Source organism: Phocoena phocoena, chromosome 19, assembly GCF_963924675.1.
Source record: "Phocoena phocoena chromosome 19, mPhoPho1.1, whole genome shotgun sequence".
Lineage (NCBI taxonomy): Eukaryota > Metazoa > Chordata > Mammalia > Artiodactyla > Phocoenidae > Phocoena > Phocoena phocoena.
Window position 1 is genome coordinate 27,727,818 of NC_089237.1, and position 18,580 is coordinate 27,746,397.

At 33.6% G+C, this 18,580-nt stretch overlaps 1 protein-coding gene across 1 annotated transcript in view; it reads left to right on the top strand.

Annotated features, from left to right (window-relative positions):
- Positions 1-18,580, top strand: part of BCAS3 (BCAS3 microtubule associated cell migration factor) — a 578,557-nt gene that overhangs the window by 153,680 nt on the left and 406,297 nt on the right. Inside the window, exon 12 of the mRNA XM_065897745.1 lies at positions 7,392-7,562. Within this exon, the coding sequence (XP_065753817.1) occupies positions 7,392-7,562 (171 nt within the window). The remainder of the gene's footprint in view (positions 1-7,391; positions 7,563-18,580) is intronic.

Here is an 18,580-nt window from a genome sequence, read left to right on the forward strand (position 1 = left end):
TTCACTCTTGTTTCTATTGTATGTCCCTTTATGTTTCAACCCAAAGCATGCAGGGAAAGTAGACCCCCTTGAACATGACTACCTAGTTCCACAAGTCTATCAAAAGCACTACTCAGTCTCTTAGAAGCCCCCTCTAGAATCATCCTGTGCATTTAGGCCTAAATACCAGCTCACATGTCTGGATTTCCTTGTTCTCTTGGATTTTGACCTAGTAACTCATCACTATTTTGTTCAATATTCAGTAACTTCAAGCAGAATTAAAGAAAAATAAACTCCCCGGTTTTCCTGCTTGTTTTCATTGGTAGGATTGATATGATTTACCTAGCCTGTCATTATTGAAAATAGAAAATAAAATTTCTTCTTATTATTTCTTACCATTTTAATAATTTCTAGGTAATATGATATATTACCATGAGACATATAACATGGAGAATATTTAAAAAGCCATGTAGTATGTGCTTCTTAAGAGAATACTACACTTTCTTTGACAGAGTAATCATTAATATTTTTCTCTCTCTGACGACTGCTTCTCATGTGGCTTCATATAGGTTAACCACTTTGTTATACAGAAGGATTAATTATTAAATTTTTAATTCTTTATGTCTCACATTACAATTGTAAGTATAAATTATATTAATTATATATGTGCTTGGATCTCCTTCAAGGAAATAATCTTTTTTGCCCACCCTGGATTTTCAAATAGTACTTAAAATTCATCTTTCCAAATAATTTGGCTTTCCTTATAAAGAATATAATAGTGAAAAATTCTCTGAGGTCGTATTGAAGGAAGAAGTTTAATATTGAAATTGTTCATATTGGATTATTTTGAAACATTTATTAAAACACTCCCAAACTCATTCTACTAGGCCACCATCACCCTGATACCAAAACCAGAAAAAGATACAACAAAAAAAATTACAGACCAATATCACGGATGAATATAGGTGCAAAAATCCTCAACAAAATACTAGCAAACAGAATCCAACAACACATTAAAAGGATCATACACCATGGTCAAGTGGGATTTATCCCAGGGATGCAAGGATTCTTAAATATATGCAAATCAATCAGTGTGATATACCATATTAATAAATTGAAGAATAAGAGCCATATGATCATCTCAATAGATGCAGAAAAAGCTTTTGACAAAGTTCAGCACCTATTTATGATAAAAACTCTCCAGAAAGGGGGCGCAGAGGGAACCTACCTCAACATAATAAAGGCCCACATACGACAAACCCACAGCAAACATCATTCTCAGTGGTGAAAAACTGAAAGCATTTCCTCTAAGATCAGGAACAAGACAAAGATGTCCACTCTTGCCACTGTTATTCAACATAGTTTTAGAAGTCCTAGTCATGGCAATTAGAGAAGAAAAAGAAATAAAAGGACTACAAATTGGAAAAGAAGAAGTAAAACTGTCACTGTTTGCAGATGACATGATACTATACATAGAGAATCCTAAAGATGCCACCAGAAAGCTGCTAGAGCTAATCAATGAATTTGGTAAAGTTGCAGGATACAGAATTAATGCACAGAGATCTCTTGCATTCCTATACACTGACAACGAAAGATCAGAAAGAGAAATTAAGGAGACAATCCCATTCACCATTGCAACAAAAAGAATAAAATACCTAGGAGTAAACCTACCTAAGGAGGTAAAAGACCTGTACTCAGAAAACTGTAAGACACTGGTGAAAGAAATCAAAGATGATACAAACAGGTGGAGAGATATACCATGTTCTTGGATTGGAAGAATCAATATTGTGAAAATGACTCTTCTACCCAAAGCAATCTATGGAGTCAGTGCAATCCCTATCAAATTACCAATGGCATTTTTTACAGAACTAGAACAAAAAATCTTAAAATTTGTATGGAGACTCAAAAGACCCTGAATAGCCAAAGTAATTTTGAGGGAAAAAAACGGAGCTGGAGGAATCAGACTCCCTGACTTCAGACTATACTACAAAGCCACAGTAAGCAAGACAATATGGTACTGGCATAAAAACATAAATACAGATCGATGGAACAGAATAGAAAGCCCAGAGGTAAACCTACACACGTATGGTCGCCTTATATTCAGTAAAGGAGGCAAGGATATACAATAGAGAAAAGACAGCCTCTTCAATAAGTGGTGCTGGGAAATCTGGACAGCTACATGTAAAAGAATGAAATTAGAACACTTCCTAACACCATACACAAAAATAAACTCCAAATGGATTAAAGACGTAAATGTAAGACCAGACACTATAAAACTCTTAGAGGAAAGCATAGGAAGAACACTCTTTGACATAAATCACAGCAAGATCTTTTTTGATCCACCTCCTTGAGTAATGGAAATAAAAACAAAAATAAACAATGGAAATGGACAAACGGACCTAATGAAACTTAAAAGTTTTTGCACAGCAAAGGAAACTATAAACAATATGAAAAAACAACCCTCAGAATGTGAGAAAATATTTGCAAATGAATCAGTGGACAAAGGATTAATCTCTAAAATATATAAACAGCTCATGCAGCTCAATATTAAAAAAACAAACAACCCAATCAAAAAATGGGCAGAAGACCTAAATAGACATTTCTCCAAAGAAGACATACAGATGGCCAAGAAGCACATGAAAAGCTGCTCAACATCACTAATTATTAGAGAAATGCAAATCAAAACTACAATGAGGTATCACCTCACACCGGTTAGAATGGGCATCATCAGAAAATCTACAAACAACAAATGCTGGAGAGGGTGTGGAGAAAAGGGAACCCTCTTGCACTGTTGGTGGGAATGTAAGTTGATATAGCCACTATGGAGAACAGTATGGAGGTTCCTTAAAAAACTAAAAATAGAATTACCATATGCCCCAGCAATCGCACTCCTGGGCATATACCCAGAGAAAACCATAATTCAAAAAGACACATGCACCCCAATGTACATTGCAGCACTATTTACAATACCCAGGTCATGGAAGCAATGTAAGTGTCCATCGACAGATGAATAGATAAAGAAGATGTGGTACATATATACAATGGAATATTACTCAGCCGTAAAAAGGAACGAAATTGGGTCATTTGTAGAGACGTGGATGGATCTAGAGACTGTCATACAGAGTGAAGTCAGAAAGAGGAAAACAAATATATTAATACATATATGTGGAATCTAGAAAAATGGTACAAATGAACCAGTTTGCAAGGCAGAAATAGAGACACAGATGTAGAGAAAAAACGGATGGACACCACACGGGGATAGTGGGGTGGGGAGGTGGTGGTGTGAATTGGGAGATTGGGATTGACATGTATACACTAATATGTGTAAAATAGATAACTAATAAGAACCAGCTGTATAAAAAAAGTAAAGTTAAAAAAAATGAAAGAAACCCTTTTATTGAAAAAGAACAAAAGACTGGATGGGGCCACTTACCCTTCACCTGGGCCTGTGCAAGGGTCTGCTCCATGACCTTTTGAATGTGCAGAGACCTGTAGCTTTGTTACGCCTGTACATTTTTTCCCAATCATTTTCCCCCACGCTTCCCACACTCCCCACACCTCAGACCGCCCTGCTTCTTTATTCTTTATCACATAAATACCCCGAGCCCCTTGCCTTCAGGGAGGTGCATTTGAGATTTGTTCTCCTGTCTTCTTGCTTGGCTATATTGTGAAGAAAACTTCTCTTTGCTACAAACCTCGATGTCTCAGCTTTTTGGCTTGCTGTGTGTTGGGCAAGATGAACCTGGTTTGGTAACATATGTGTGTGTGTATAATTGTTTATGATTGTCAGTTTATTAGTCTCTCCCACTAGATGGTGAGTTCCTTGAGGTCGGGGACTATATTTTGTTCATTTCTGTAAACCCAATATGTAGCAGTGAATAAATGAATTCAATAATGGAATAAATGTAATAATGAATTTGAAAAAAAAAAGAATGCTACACTTCCTTTGACAGAGTAATCATTAATATTGTTCTCTCTCTGATAACTTCTCATGTGGCTTCATATAGGTTAACCACATTGTTATATAGAAGGAATAATTATTAAATTTTTAATTCTCTTTTATGTCTTACATTACAATTGTAAGTATAAATTATATTAATTGTATATGTGTTTGAATCTCTTTAGAGGAAATAATTTTTTTTTCCTGGATTTTCAAATAGCACTTAAAATTCATCTTTCCAAATAATTTGGCTTTCCTTATAAAGAATATAATAGTGAAAAATTCTCTGAGGTCGTATTGAAGGAAGAAGTTTAATATTGAAATTGTTCAAATTGGATTATTTTGAAATATTTATTAAATATTGGTCCATATATTCTAGTTACCTTATAACTGTTTTATTTGATTTTTCCTTTTAATGTGCTTTAACCCCAGCGTTGTAAATTGATTTAATAAAAATGCCTCTGTTTTCTCCTGTTATCTGATAACTTCTTAATGACAACTAACAGCTTTTGTGAAAGCAGCACCATTAGTCCTAATGGATAGGGAGGACAACTGATATGGCCTGAGAAAGGTTAAAGATGACTAGTGACCCTTCGGCAAATCTGTCTGCAACAGAACAGAATAAGAACCATGCTCGTTTGAATTTTTGGTCACAGTAGATTACCTGACACATTCGTTATAGTCTTATGTTCAGCCCTTTACAGTACAGATTAGTTATGTGAATATTCTTGTAATATTCTTCAGATTGTGAGGACACTAGTGCTCGCTGATATGACTGTAACATGGGAACAAATTTCTCCTAGAGGCAAAGGTCTTTACTAGTGTAGAAAGCTTCCAGCACCCCCCTCTCACACCCTGCATTAGACCTTATTTTGAAAGTTAATGAGCTATGGTAGATAGTACTGTCATGTTACTTACTATACAAAGTAAAGATTTGATGACTGTTAAATTTTGGGTTTAATTTTTTGTCCACTGATAAGAAGACCCAACCAATAGTCCTAAGTTGTTGTTTTTTTTGTAGAAGCATCGTTAACTCTTTCTGTAATATTAGCCTTTAACGCTGAAATATACTACTCTTTTCCCCCTCTTTCTGGAGTTTTTTTCCTAGTTCTCTTCTATTAACTTTTCCCTTTATCTTGTGGTTTGCTTTGGTACATTACTTCCACTTTCTGTGTGCTCCAGTTATTTTAGTTTTATTCCTTTTCATTGGTGTAAGAGCATGAAATAATAAGCTCAAGGGCAAACAGGGAGGATAAACAATTAAAGACTTTAAACCTGAAAGGCATTCCTTTGATAAAGGGATAGCTCCGTTTAAGTGGGAGCATCTCCATTAGCATTAATGGAGTAAGTACATCAGCTGAAGCATCTCAGAGGTTAATCAGGCTTCCTGGCCCGCTTTTGACATCAATATACTGTGGCGCCTGGTTTTGTTGGTCCTTCAGAGGCTTTCTTGACAACACTCTAACAGACTTTGTGTAAGTCATTTCTTGTGAATTATTGAAACAAATGTTTGGCTGCTAATTGAGGAGCACTAATGTGTTTTATAATCACTGCAGTTTGAGTTTTTAGCACTAAACAAAACAGTTACAATTGATTTGTGGCTTTTTCTTGGTTTCAGTGAGCTGTAAGTTATATCATTTTGCTTGAATTCAGCAAATGGCTTTGCTGGTTATTTTATTTAAGTATTTATTAGGATACACTATTACGGTTTTCATTTCTCCTTCCCAGTATGCATTTGTGTACTGAATTCATGAAGTGTGTGAGATCACAGGTAGTAACAGGAATAGATTACAAGGCAATACTGGATAGTGGTTTGGAGAGATAGTCCTAGTTTTGAGTTCTGGCTTTGTCGCTGGCTGGCTGTTTGAGCTGCCATTTTCTTTCACTTCTGTAGCCTCAATTTTCTCTTCTTTAAAGAGTAGAGGTGTTTGAGGATATCTATCCAGATCATTTTTGTTAAAGAGCCTTAACCATTTCTGAGTTCATAATCAAGTTTCCATGGAACGTAGCTACAGTAAAATAATACATATATTATGTGTGTTTCTTTTTCTTTTTTTTTTTTTTGCGGTACGTGGGCCTCTCACTGTTGTGGCCTCTCCGGTTGCGGAGCACAGGCTCCGGACGCGCAGGCTCAGCGGCCATGGCTCACGGGCCCAGCCGCTCCACGGCATGTGGGATCTTCCCGGACCGGGGCACGAACCCGTGTCCCCTGCATCAGCAGGCGGACTCTCAACCACTGCGCCACCAGGGAAGCCCTGTTTTGTTTTTTTTTTAGTTCCATCTGGTTGTTGTTTAAATTACATTTAGGCCTTTATAAACAACCTTTTTTTGCCTAGTAGCATTTATAAATTAATATTTGAAATGCTGTATATATAATATACATTTTAAAATTTAGCTGTAGCATATGCCAGAATATAGGTCCATAATTATTTTAAAAAGAGCAAGTCACGGTATTGAAGATTAATTTGAAGTATTTTAATAAAAACTTTTCCTCACAGTATGAGGATATGTGTCTGTTGTATCATACATAATTTCTGATATGTCCATGTAATCTAAACAACTTATTTTGGCTCTAATGATTAGATATGTTAATGTGTTTATGAATCACATAATTTTCTCTTTGTTTTCACTTTCTTCCCTTTTGGACAAGAAGAGAAAACCCCGTTACTTAATATGATGTTTGTTAATGGTTATGAGAATAATCAGATGAGATTCACATAAAAGAAAACATGCACATTAGTTAGTTTCATCTCTTTGTTTTCAATGAAATGGAACTAAAATGTAATTCTGAAACGTCTTAAGTTGTCTTTAATTGAAATAATATATTAGGACCATTACATTAAATTGTTTTCTGTTAGCAGAGAGAAAAGAGCCTTCTTGGTTAATTTTATATGACATTTCATTCATCTAGTAAAAAGTATCTTAGATGGAGACTGTATTTTCTACATGCCAAATCTTGATGTACAATATTATATAACATCATATTATAGATTTACTTTGGAATCAGAGTTGTTTTCACATATGAATTCTACCAGTATCTCAGTCTTTTTCCTGCTAAAAAGTTGACTCAGTATTAGATTTATACTGTTTAAAAAATAGAACATCACATAGTTGCTACTTCTTAATATTTCACATATTTTAAGTTATATGCATTGAGGAGAGGGGAAAAATAAATATTGTTAATAAAAGTATAATTGTATCCTCATGTGAAACAAACTCTTTAATTATTTACCTATAGCTTTATTCTCACCATGCTGGCTTTGGGGAATCTACTGATTCACTCAATCTAATACCAATTTTCTAACTAAAATTTAAGATCGTATAAAAATCAGACTGAATTTCTGTGACAGTGCACTGCTACATATAAGCTTGTTAGAGAATAAAGAATTTAATGTGAATTAACAAAACATGTATTACTATTTAGAATCCAAATACTGATGTGAAGTCATACATTTTACCTTTCATTGTATAGACATTGAAAACTGGCCTGACAATGGTTGGGAAGGTGGTGACTCAGCTGACGGGCACGCTGCCTTCAGGTGTGACAGAAGATGATGTTGCCATCCATAGTAATTCAAGGCGGAGTCCTCTGGTCCCAGGCATCATCACAGTAATTGACACTGAGACAGTTGGAGAGGGCCAGGTAAGAACATGTGGTGCATGTAATGTTCATTTTGTGCACAGGATGGAGTAACTAACAATATCATTTGGGATCAAGATCATACAAAATGTATTTGGAGATGTGTTAATTTGGAATTGTAGAAAATTAAGGTTATCTCAGGTTAGAATTTTGTTTTTTTCAAAAAATGATGAGTAATTATTGTACAACACAGGGAATATAGCCAATATTTTATAAAAACTATAAATGGTGTAGACCCTTTTAAAAAATGATGAGTAACATGTTAAAACCTATTATTTCAGACGTTGTTAATGTATCAAACCTGAAGGTAAAATTGAGGTTCTATAGAATTCTCTTGCTATCTCTTCATCAGGACATTTGTTCCATAAATAAATAATTATATATCTCATTTATACTGTTTAGTACTGTTTCTTTTTTTTTAATGACACTTGTTATAACTTAGACTAATTATGACTAATTATGATGGTAATAAATGACAATAATATTAATAAATTTTATTACAAATTTTATTACAGATACCTCCTTATAAATATGAAAAAATACAAAAAAATCTCAGAGTATATTAGAATATATAAATGGTAATAACTTATTATAAGATCTTATATCTTCACATAAAATAGATTTTTACAGCCTATGTTCAGAAACATTTAGGAGTGATTATAAGCATGGAGAAATACATTATGCTTATGTAAGTCTTGCTAGAAAGAAACCAGTTGGGTTTTGTTTTTCTCCCTCATACATTCATAGACAGTATTTTCTTTTGAATCATAGTCATGAATTTTAAAATACATTTCTGAAAGGTAGGTAATTTTCATGGTTTGTGATCCTTGCTATAAATACACAATGTAAACCTGATTACTAGAATGAGATAGGAGTAGAGCAAGATTTGGAAATAGAAATTATTTTAATTTTATATAGAATTTATATTTAATTCCATTTTCAGAACATAATTATGTGAGCCATTAAAATATTAACCCTAAATATTGCATGTTCTTTTGAGAAAATCTGCTTCCAGTATATGTGGTTCTGCATCTTGATGAAAGATTACATTTGGCTGGTACTCATATACTAATTCCTATAGTAAGATCAAGTGGCATTTCAAAAAAATATGGACTGTGCTGCAATTAAAACACCCCCCAAAATCTTTGAATTTCTGGGTTATTGAATCTGGCTATTATATTTTATTTAAAATCTGAATAATATAATTCTCTGCCTTTCCCATCTTAACTTTGTGGTTAATCAGATATGTTACAGACTTGTATTCCTGTTTAAAACTCATTTTAATGAAGTGCTAGCAAACTTTTCAGTTGACTGTAATGACTTTTTTTTTTAAAGTTGTGTTAATTAGCTCAAGTTGATAGACACATACAGATGTTCTCTTTTTAAATTGGAATTAAATATATAAACGCTTAGTGTTTTATGAGTGTTAAAGTAAAAAATATTTTCTTTTGTCCTTCGATTCTTAATTAATTCACCTCCAAGGCCACCCACATTTACTAAGTAGTAACAACCCTCCTCAACACTGTCTAGTTTGGTGAGTGGATTTAAATCTGTTAAGCATCTAGCATTTGTTGACAGACTGATTTGTGGTAATTTAAAAGTTGAAAATGTTATCTCTTATTATTTTTGATGAAATAGAGCTATAACTCATTAATTTATGTAATGAGTAAAAAGAAAAATTTAATTTATACGAAAAGCATAGCATTTGGTCTTGTGTTTTCACATGTGGTTTCTTTGGGGTTTTTTTCCCCCTAGTTCTTTGTTAACTTTTTATAACTTTAAATTGGAATTCTCACATTTGGAATATGGAAGTGAACAGCAGATTGTACAAAAGTTCATTTTTCTGTATAAGTGCATTGTTAACCCTGGAAACAAGTAAAGTTGTTCATTAGGAAATAAGAATCATAGAAATGTTACCTTTTAAAAGTTAAAAAAGTGAAAGTGTTGCTCAACCTGAAAAGTTTTATCTTTTCTATTATTTGTCGGGAGCATAATCTCTTTTCATTCCTACTTATACTCTGCAATTTTGATTGATTTAAAAATTCTATTAAAAGACAGGAAATAAATAATAAGTTGCTATGTGCATTTTTAAGGAATTATAAATATTTTTTAAGCAATAAGATTTCCTCAATATAATACTGTCTTATTAATGTGAATCTGTTTTTTGTCAGGAAGACATTTTTGTCTCTAATAAATAGTTCAGTTGAAGTACAAAGCTGTTTTTAGGTTATGCTGGGTTGTATTAGAAAGACTGCAGTGGTTAATGTCATGGATTTATCACTTTTAGCCCTTTCCCACTGATGTTTGACCTTAGCTATAGTGTTTCTTCTTGTCCCTATACATATCAGGAACTAAAGCTGACATTATGTGCACTTTTGCTGTTTAAAGCCATTGAGCCTTTAATAAATATATTTTCATGTTTACAGGGATAGTGTATAAAATTTGATTCACCATCTTTCTGATGCTGAATTGATTAGTTTGATTTGATGGTGACAGGATCACTGTATGGTACCTGCATTAAAGGGGAATGTATTTGCTTGACTTTGTCCATTTCTATCTGTGTTACTTTCAAGTTTTATTTAAAAGCATTTCGTGGCTAGGATAAGTTAAGCGATATAATTTGCCTTTATAAATTTATATAATTTTAGTTAACAAGGTGGCAAAGTCTCTAATCAAAGAAAAATGCTCTAGAATGATAACATAAACTAGAGCTATTTCTTGCCCTGGTTGCAAATGCAAGTGTTATTCATAGTAATTTGATGGTTCCTGTGGTGTTTGTCTATCTTTTTGTTCATATGATAAAGCCTTATCCACCTTGTATCCACCTTGCTTTGCTTTGTTTTAACAAACGCAAGTTGTTGCTACATATACTTGGGGGTTTAGCCTGTTTAGTTAAGTAGTGAGTAAAAATTAAATGTCTCAGGACAACTGTATTGGGATATCGCTGGTATTGATTTGATATTGATATTTTAGGCAAGATGATGATGCAGTGGAGAGAATCTCTACAAAAATATCTGGTTGTTATATTTGTGAAGTTCATAAAGAGAACATTCAAAGAATCCTATATAGTGGCATGAGGTTTTGGTATTCACCAAGATTAATGAGCCTTTTTGCTGGATGGCTTCTGTATTAGTACCATCAAGTAGAGTACTCAGTGCTAATTGTATTGGAAGGAGAGGTATAGGGTTATAATATATGAAAGGAAAGGGAATCATAAGATTGAGTTAAAATAGAAAAGTGGGCAAAGGACAAAATATTTCAGTGAAAAAATAAAATACTTAAAAATGGTGTAAAATCTTTAGACTTGACTTGTTATAAGAGAAAGACAAAACTACCCTAAGATACCACTTGTCACCTATCAGCATGAAAGAAATCAAAAAGCTTGCAGTATACTCTACATTTTTTAATACTCTTTTAAAAGAATATATTTACTTATTATTTATTTGGCTGTGCCTGGCATGCGGGATCTTTTTAGTTGTGACATGTGGGATCTTTTATTAGTTGCGGCATGCAGGATCTTGTTTTAGTTGTGGCACACGGGATCTTTAGTTGGAGCATGTGGGATCTAGTTCCCTGACCAGGGATCAAACCCAGGCCCCCCTGCATTGGGAGCGTGGAGTCTTAGCCATTGGATCACCGGGGAAGTCCCTGTTCTACATTTTTAACTTTTAATTTTGAAGTAATTGTAGACTCACAGTAAGTTGAAGATAGTTTCCCCAAACTGTGACATCTTATATAACTGTCGTAAAATATCAAAACCAGGATATTGACAATGACGCTTTACTGTTAACTAGGCTACAGACCATATTCAGCTCTCACCATTTGTTTTACTTGCATTCATTTGTGTGTGTATCCAGAATATTGAAAGAACTCCTATAACTGAATAATAAAAAGATAAATAGCCTTATTTTGAAATGAGCAAAGGATTTGAATAGCCATCTTTCCAAATATGATATGCCAGTGGCCAGTAAGCAGAAATGAGAGCCCTGGTACACTGCTGGTGGGAACGTAAAATTGTACAGCCGCTTCGGAAAGGAGTTATTACCATTTGACTCAGCAATTTGTCTCTGAAGAGATTTGCTCTTAGGAGATATATTACCAAAAGAAATGAAGATATATTTTCATGTAAAAACGTGTACATGAATGTTCGTAGCAGCATGATTTGTAATAGCCAAAAAATAGGAGCAGCCCAAATGTACATCAACTGATTGATGGATGGTTAAATAAAATGTGGTATATATATACAATGTAATATTATTTAGCAATAAGAAGAAGTGGAGTAGTGATTCATGCTACAAAATGAATGAACCTTGAAAATCTTACGCTTAGTGGAAGAAGCCAGTCGCAAAAGAATACATATTGTATGAATCTATTCATATGAAATGTCCAGAATAGGGAAATCTACATAGAGAGGAAATAGATTGGTTGCCTAGGGCTTGGAGTTCGGAGGGAATCAGGTGGGGAGTGACTGTTAATGGTTATGAAGTTTCTTTTGGGTGATGAAATTGTTCGAAATTTGATTGTCATAATGGTTGCACAACTCTGTATATATACCATATTTCCTAAAGCAATCTATCAGTTATTTAGCAGACTTAGTTTAACACACTTCCTGGAGACTGCTCCTATAAGCTTCTTCTCTTTTTCTTGTTTTCCTTACCTAACATTTTTGAAAGTCAAATGGAAGAATGGAAAAGAGAGATGAGAGAAATAATTTATAACCCATGTTTCCCCCCACTTGTGGTAAAATATATATAACATAAAATTTGCCATTCAGCCATTTTTAAGTTTACAATTCAGTGATATTAAGTACATTCACAATGTTGTACAACCATTGCCATTATCCATATCCAGAACTTTTCATCATCTGTACCCATTAAACAGTAACTCCCCATCCCCCTGTTCTCACACTCCCTGTTGACCACCATTCTAATTTCCGTCTCCAATAGATTGCCCTTCATTAAAAAGACATACAGTATAAACTGTTGAAAAGGATGTGGAGAGATGAAACCTTATACTCTACTGGTGGACATATGAAAGTATCTATACTTTGGAAAACAGTTTTTCCTATTTCTTAAAAAGTTCAGTATATATTTACCATATGACTGAGCAAATCCACTTCTAGGTATCTCCCCAAGAGAAATAAAAACATGTTTCACAAAAAAGATGTGTGTGCAGATATTCATAACAGCGTTATGCATAATAGCAATCAATTGGAAATAATCCAAATTGCCAAGAATTGTTTGGTGAACCCACATGTTGTGGTCCCTCCATACAGTGGAATACACGTAAGCAATACAAAGAAATGAATCATACCTGAAGCAATATGATTGAACAAAAAGTTTATATATTTAGAAAGAAATGGAAGATAAATTGCATGATTCTATTTATTTGAAATACTTTGAAAAATTTTAGAAAAGGCAGATGAGATGAAATATACACTAGGGATTGTCTGGGGCTTGTGGTTGGTGTTCTAAAGTCATCATGAAGAAATTTGGGGGGTGTTGGAAGTATTCTAAATCTAGAATGTGGTAATGGTTATACAACTGTATAAATTTACTAAGCATTATCCACTTATATGGGGTGATTTGTATGTATGAATTTTGTGGTCATTGAGGAGTGACTCCCAGCTATGATGAAGTGAAGAGATAAGCAAATCTTTTCCCCAGAAAATAAGTACATTACTGGACAGAATTGTCATACTGAGTGAAGTAAGTCAGAGAAGGAGAAACATCGTATGATATAGCTTATATGTGGAAGCTAAAAAAAAATGATACAGATGAACTTATTTACAAAACAGACACAGACTCGCAGACTTAGAGAACGAACTTATGGTGAACTTATGGTTACCACGGGGGAAGTGTCGGGGGGAGGGATAGTTAGGGAGTTTGGGATTGACCTGTACACACTGCTATATTTAATATGGACAACCAACAGGACCTACTGTATAGCACAGGGAGCTCTGTTTAATATTATGTAACAACCTAAATGGGAGAAGAATTTGAAAAATAATAGATACATGTATATGTATAACCGAATCACTTTGCTGTACACCTGAAACTAATACAACATTGTTAATCTGCTATATCCAATAGAAAATAAAAAGTTAAAAAAAAATAGAGTCTCAGAGGCCTTTGGGGCAACATTAAACATGTCAACATATATGTAATTGGAAGATTGTTTTAGGGAATAATGATGTTTCTCAGTTGATAATTCCCATGATAATAATAGCACAAAGGAATGGGGAGGAAATGGAGCTATACTGGAGCAAGGAGCTATAATTTATTGCAATTAAGTGTGGAATTAACATGTAATCTTCTTGTCTATACAGCACCTTATATAGCCTGTACGGTAACCACTTAAGAAATTAATCCAAAGAATTAACAGAAGATAAAAATAGTAAACATTAAAAATAATTGTTTAACACAAAGGAAGAGAATCAGAGCAACAACAAACACCTGAGACATAAAAATAAATGGAAAATGGCAGACCTAAATCCAATTATATGTGTAATTTTATTAACTATAAATGGACTCAAGTTAAAAGACAGTGATTGTCAGACCAGAATCACTTTAGATTCAAAGACATAATTGTTTCAAGTAAAAGGATGGAAGAAATGTACCATGCAAACAATAACCATAATAGAATTAGAATGGCTATATTAATATCTGATAAAAGACTTTAAGTCAAGAAATATTGCCAGAGGAAAAGAGGGACGTTTCATAATGATAAGAGAGTCAATGTAATAGCTAGATAAAACAATTAATAATGTGTAAACACCTAACAACATAGTGCAGCAAGCATTAAACAAAATCTGACAGATTGAAAGAAGAAATTCTAGCTAACATTTACAGTTTGAGATTTAAATACTGTGCTTTCAATAATTGATGGAAAAATTATACAGAAAACTTTTAAAGATTCAGAAGACTTGATTAAGACTGTCAACCAACACGACCTAAATCTTCCCCCAAAACCTACAAACGTAAGATTGTTTTCAAGAACATCTGGAACATTTTCCAAGATAGACCATATGATTGGCCATAAAACAAATCTAAAGAATGGAAATCAATAATAGAATGAAATTATGAAATGAAAGAGTCTCAAGTAAATTAGAAAATATTTTGAATGCAATGAATATAGAAATAGAACATATCAGAAATTATAATTGCAGCTATATTATTGAATAATGGGAAAATTACAACTTTAAATGGTTATAGTAGAAAAGTGGTCCTAAATTAATAATCTTAGCTCTCCATTAAGAGATTTCAAAAACAGCAAATTATAACCAAAGCAAGACAAATGAAGTAAATAATAGAAATATGACCAGCAGTCAACAAAATAACAAACAGTGAAATGATGGGGAAAATCCAAAACTGGTTCTTTGAAAAGATTAACAAAGTTGATAAATCTGATGATATAGCAAATGGGATTGTTTTCTTAATTTCCTTTTTAATTTGGTCTTTGTTAGTGTATAGAAATGAAACTGATTGTGAGTGCTAATTTTATATCCTGCAACTTTGTTGAATTTTGTGTGTGTGTGTGTGTGTGTGTGTGTGTATGTGTGTGTGTAATCTGTAAAATCTATTACAGAGGTAATTTTCTTTCTTTTCCAATTTGTATGCCTTGTATTTCTTTCTTTTTCTTTTTCCCCCCCTTTTGGTCTGGTTGCTATGGCTAGACCTTATAGTACTATGTTGAATAGTAGTACTGAGAGTTGGCATCCTTGCCTTTTTACTGATCTTAGAGGAAAATCTTTCAGTCTTGCCCATTGTGTGTAATATTAGCTTTGGATTCTGCATATGTAACTTTTATTGTATTGAGGTAGTTTCCATGTATTCCTAGTTTGTTGAGTGTTTTTATCATGAAAGTGGTTGAATTTTGTCAAATTATTTTTCTGCATTGATTGAGATGATCAATCAATCATCCTTTGTTCTTCAGTTTGTTAATGTGGTATATTATATTAATTGATTTTTGTATGTTGAACCATCCTTACATTCCAAGTGTAAGTCTCACTTTTCTTGGTGTATGATCCTTTTAATGTGTTGAATTTTGTTTGATCCTGTTTTCTTTTAGATTTTTGCATCATTATTCATCAGGGATATTGATTTGTAGTTTTCTTTTTGTCTTTCTCTTGTTTTGGTCTCAGGACAATGAGGGCCTCATAGATATATCTTATAATCCTTTTTATTTCTGTGACATCAGTTTTAATGGCTCTTGTTTCATTTCTAATTTTATTTTTATTTTATTTGAATTTTTGAATTTTATTTTTTATACAGCAGGTTCTTATTAGTTATCCATTTTATATATATTAGTGTATATATGTCAATCCCAATCTCCCAATTCATCACACACATGCACACACCCCCACCACTTTCCCCGCTTGGTGTCCATACGTTCTCTACATCTGTGTCTCTATTTCTGTCCTGCAAACCGGTTCATCTGTACCATTTTTCTAGGTTCCACATATATGCATTAATATATGATATTTGTTTTTCTCTTTCTGACTTACTTCACTCTGTATGACAGTCTCTAGATCCATCCACGTCTCTACAAATGACCCAGTTTCGTTCCTTTTTATGGCTGAGCAATATTCCATTGTATATATGTACCACATCTTTATCCATTCATCTGTCAATGGGCATTTAGGTTGCTTCCATGACCTGGCTATTGTAAATAACGCTGCAGTGAACATTGGGGTGCATGTGTCTTTTTTGAATTATGGTTTTCTCTGGGTATATGCCCAGTAGTGGGATTGCTGGGTCATACGGTAATTCTATTTTTAGTTTTTTAAGGAACCTCCATACTGTTCTCCATAGCTGAATCAATTTACATTCCCACCAACAGTTCAGGAGAGTTCCCTTTTCTCCATACTCTCTCCAGCATTTATTGTTTGTAGATATTTTGATGATGGCCATTCTGAAGGGGAGGGGATGGAAAAAGATATTCCATGCAAATGGAAAGCAAAAGAAAGCTGGAGTAGCAATACTCATTTCAGGTAAAATAGACTTTAAAATAAAGAATGTTACAAGAGACAAGGAAGGACAGTACATAATGATCACGGGATCAATCCAAGAAGAAGATATAACAATTATAAATATATATGCACCCAACATAGGAGCGCCTCAATACATAAGACAAATGGTAACAGCTCTAAAAGAGGAAATCTACAGTAACACAATAATAGTGGGGGACTTTAAAACCTCACTTACACCAATGGACAGATCATCCGAACAGAAAATTAATAAGGATACACAAGCTTTAAATGACACAATAGACCAGATAGACTTAATTGATATTTATAGGACATTCAATCCAAAAAACAGCAGATTACACTTTCTTCTCAAGTGCGCATGGAACATTCTCCAGGATAGATCACTTCTTGGTTCACAAATCAAGCCTCAGTAAATTTAAGAAAATTGAAGTCATATCAAGCATCTTTTCTGACCACAACGCTATGAGATTAGAAATCAGTTACAGGGGAAAAAAATGTAAAAAACGCAAACACATGGAAGCTAAACAATATGTTACGAAATAATCATTTCTAATTTTAGCTATTTGAATTTTCTCTCTTATTTTGTTAGTCTAATTAAGGGCTGTCAATTTTGTTGATTATTTTTTCAAAAAAACAAACTCTTAGGGATAAACGAAAACAAGGAGGTGAAAGACTTGTACCCTGAAAACTGTAATACATTGTTAAAAGAAGTGAAAGAAGATACAAAAAATGGGAAAAACATTTCGTGCTTGTGGATTTGAAGACAATGTTGTTAAAATATCCATAGCACCTAATGTGATATTAAATACAATATCTATGAAAATCTCTATGACATTTTGTGGCAGTAATAGAAAAAAACATCCTAATATTCTTATGGAATCTGAAGGGACCCTGAAAAGCCGAAATAATCTTGGAAAAAGAAAAACACAACTCTGCCTCATTTCAAATCACATTGCAAAGCAATGGTAATTAAGATGATGTACTAGTGGTGTAAAGATAGATATGTAGACCAATGGAACAGAATAGAGAGTGCAGAAATAACACCATGCATATGCATCCAAAAGATTTTTGACGAGGTTGGAAAAAGCTCACAGTGGGGAAACGGCAGTCTCTTCAACAAATGAGGTTTGGAAAACTGGATAGCTACATGCAAAAGAATGAAGTTGGACCCTTACCTTATTCCATATACAAAAATGATTATAGATTATAGACCCAGCCATTAGACTGGAAACTATTAAACTCCTACAAGAAAACATAGGAGAAAATCTTTAGGACATTGGATCAGGCAATGATTTCTTAGATATTAAACCAAAAGCACAGGTAACAAAATAGACAAATGGAGCTACATCAAACTTTAAAACTTCTGTGTCTAAATGGAATAAATCAACCAAGTGAAAAGGCACCCTATGGAGTGGGAGAAGATCATTGTAAATCATATGGCTCATAAGGAATTAATATATAGTATGAATAAGGAGTTTCTACAACTCAACAATAATAATAATAAAAAAAATAACCCGATTAACAAATGGGCATAGGACTTGAATAGAAACTTCTCCAAAGAAGATGTAGGGATGTCCAATAAGCATATGAAAAGATGCTCAACATCACTAATCATTAGCAAATCAAAACCACAGTGAAATACCACCTCCTACCTGTCAGGATGACCACTATCAACAGAACAGAATTTAACAGTGTTGACAGAAGATGGGGAGAAGTTGGAACCCTTGTGAACTTTTGGTGGGAATGTAAAATGATGCAGCCATTATGGAAATCAGTATGAAAGTTTCTCAAAATATTAAAAACAGAATTACCATGTGATCCAGTAATCCCACTTCGGCATTTATACGCAGAATAATTCAAATCAGGATCTTGAAGAGATATTTACACACTCCTGTCCTTTGCAGTGTTATTCACGGTACCCGGGAGGTGGAAGCAATCCAAATGTCCATTGCCAGATAAATGGATAAAGAGAAATGTGGTATATACATACAATGTAATAATATTACACAACCTTAGGAAAGAAGGAAATCTT